The following is a 1,935-nucleotide window of genomic DNA, read 5'->3' on the forward strand; positions in this document are numbered from 1 at the left end:
CTTCGAGACCGCCTCCTGCCACAGATTACCCCCCACCGACCTGTACGCTCTCACAGAGTGGGTCTCCTCAGGGTGCCATCAGCCAGACAGTGCCGGCTGGCGACCCCAAGGGGGAGGGCCTTCTCTGTGGGAGCCCCCACCCTCTGGAACGAACTGCCCCCAGAGATCAGGGTGATCCCTGATCTCCCTTCCTTCCGCCACGCCCTCAAGACGTGGCTGTTCCAACTAGCGGGACTGGCCTGAGGGATTTTAAAGGGGGTTTTAATTACTTTTAAATTGGACATATTTAAATATTTCGTTTTAATCAAATTTTAATTAAGTATATGTATATATGTTAGTATTTTATTCAATTGTCAGCCGCCCTGAGTCCGTAAGGAGAAGGGTGGGATATAAATGCAATTAATAAATAAAAAATAAAATAAATACTTAGATGGAAAAATGGAAGATTTGTTCAGAAACCTCTATCCCAGGGATAGGCAACCTCGGCTCTTTTATGACTCATGGACTTCAACCCCAGAATTCCTGAGCCAGCATGGCTCAGCTTGAAAACTCTCCCTTTCCCCTCAGCATGGCTGGCTCAGGAATTCTGGGAATTGAAGTCCACGAGTCATAAAAGAGCCAAGGTTGACTACCCCTGCTGTACAATTAAGTGATTCTACGTTCAGTTTTCTGCCAGATATGCAATGACCTGTATATTTTTCTAGAAATATTGTGTTTTGACACATTCGCGTTAAACAAATTATAATTAAAATCAGAGCCTTTTTTATGGAATGATCAACTTTTGGAGTCAGTTCCATCACCAATAAAAACCACTTCTAACCAAGCAGTTTGAACAAAAAAGTGATTTATGAGGGCCCCCAGATTTTGATGATGTGATGCTGAGACAGTCATAAGTGTAAACAGTGCTTGTAAATCACTTTTTCCAGTGCCGTTGTAACTTCAGTCACTAAACGAAGGGTTGTAAATCAAGGATTGACTGCCATCTTCATTGAGATAATCAGTGGTTATACAGAAATAGTCTCCAATTCTTAAATAGAATCGGGAGCCGCAGAGATCTGTACTGTAAGATATTGATTAGTGTAAGAATAGACTTTTGTAATAACAGAATAATAGAGTTGGAAGTGACCATGGAGGTCTTCTAGTCCAAACCCCTGTTCAGACAGGAGACCCTGTACCATAACAGACAAGTGGCTGTCCAATCTCTTCTTAAAAGCCTCCAGTGATTGAGCACCCACAACTTCTGGAGGCAAGCCATTCCACTGATTGTTAGGAAATTCTCCTTAGTTCTAGGTTGCTTCTCTCCCCGACATCCATTGTTTCTTGTCTTGCCTTCTGGAGCTTTGGAAAATAGCTTGACCCCCTCTTCTTGGTGGCAGCCCCTTAAATATTGGAAGACTGCTATCATGTCACCCCTAGTCCTTGTTTTCACTAGACTAGACAAACCCAAGTCCTGCAACCGTTCTTCGTATGTTTTAGCCTCCAGCCCCCTAATCATCCTTGTTGCTCTTTTCTGCGCTCTTTCTAGAGTCTCAATATCTTTTTTATATTGTGGTGACCAAAACTGCATGCAGGATTCTAAGTGTGTATTCAACATGGTTTTATTTTAGATCTATAGGGGTACATATATTTCTGTGCAAATTTACCTTGGTTGAAGTGGCTTTGGCTGTTCTCATTTTCTGCAAAAATCAAAGCTCTGGTTTGTTATGTCATAGCATTTGCATCGGATGGCATAATTCTTTTTGCGTACTTACTATGCGGCTGAGTCATTAAGCTGATACTCTCTCGATCGGTTGAAACAGGCTTGAACACCAAGATCTTTCCACAGTCTTTTGATCACCCCGGCAAGTTCTCCCGTCATAAAACCTTCTTCTGCTGCTCCAGCAAGGACAAAGAGTAGACGTGCATCATCCTAGGAGGAGGAGGAGGAGGAGGAGG

General features: G+C 43.0%; 1 protein-coding gene across 1 annotated transcript in view; it reads right to left on the bottom strand.

The window, feature by feature from the left end:
- Positions 1–1,935, bottom strand: part of LOC107299009 (guanine nucleotide-binding protein G(i) subunit alpha-1) — a 19,137-nt gene that overhangs the window by 7,307 nt on the left and 9,895 nt on the right. The window contains exon 4 of the mRNA XM_015828373.1: positions 1,752–1,909. Within this exon, the coding sequence (XP_015683859.1) occupies positions 1,752–1,909 (158 nt within the window). The remainder of the gene's footprint in view (positions 1–1,751; positions 1,910–1,935) is intronic.

This window comes from Protobothrops mucrosquamatus, unplaced genomic scaffold, assembly GCF_001527695.2.
Source record: "Protobothrops mucrosquamatus isolate PMUCROS unplaced genomic scaffold, P.Mucros_1.0 scaffold4430, whole genome shotgun sequence".
Taxonomy (NCBI): Eukaryota; Metazoa; Chordata; class Lepidosauria; order Squamata; family Viperidae; genus Protobothrops; species Protobothrops mucrosquamatus.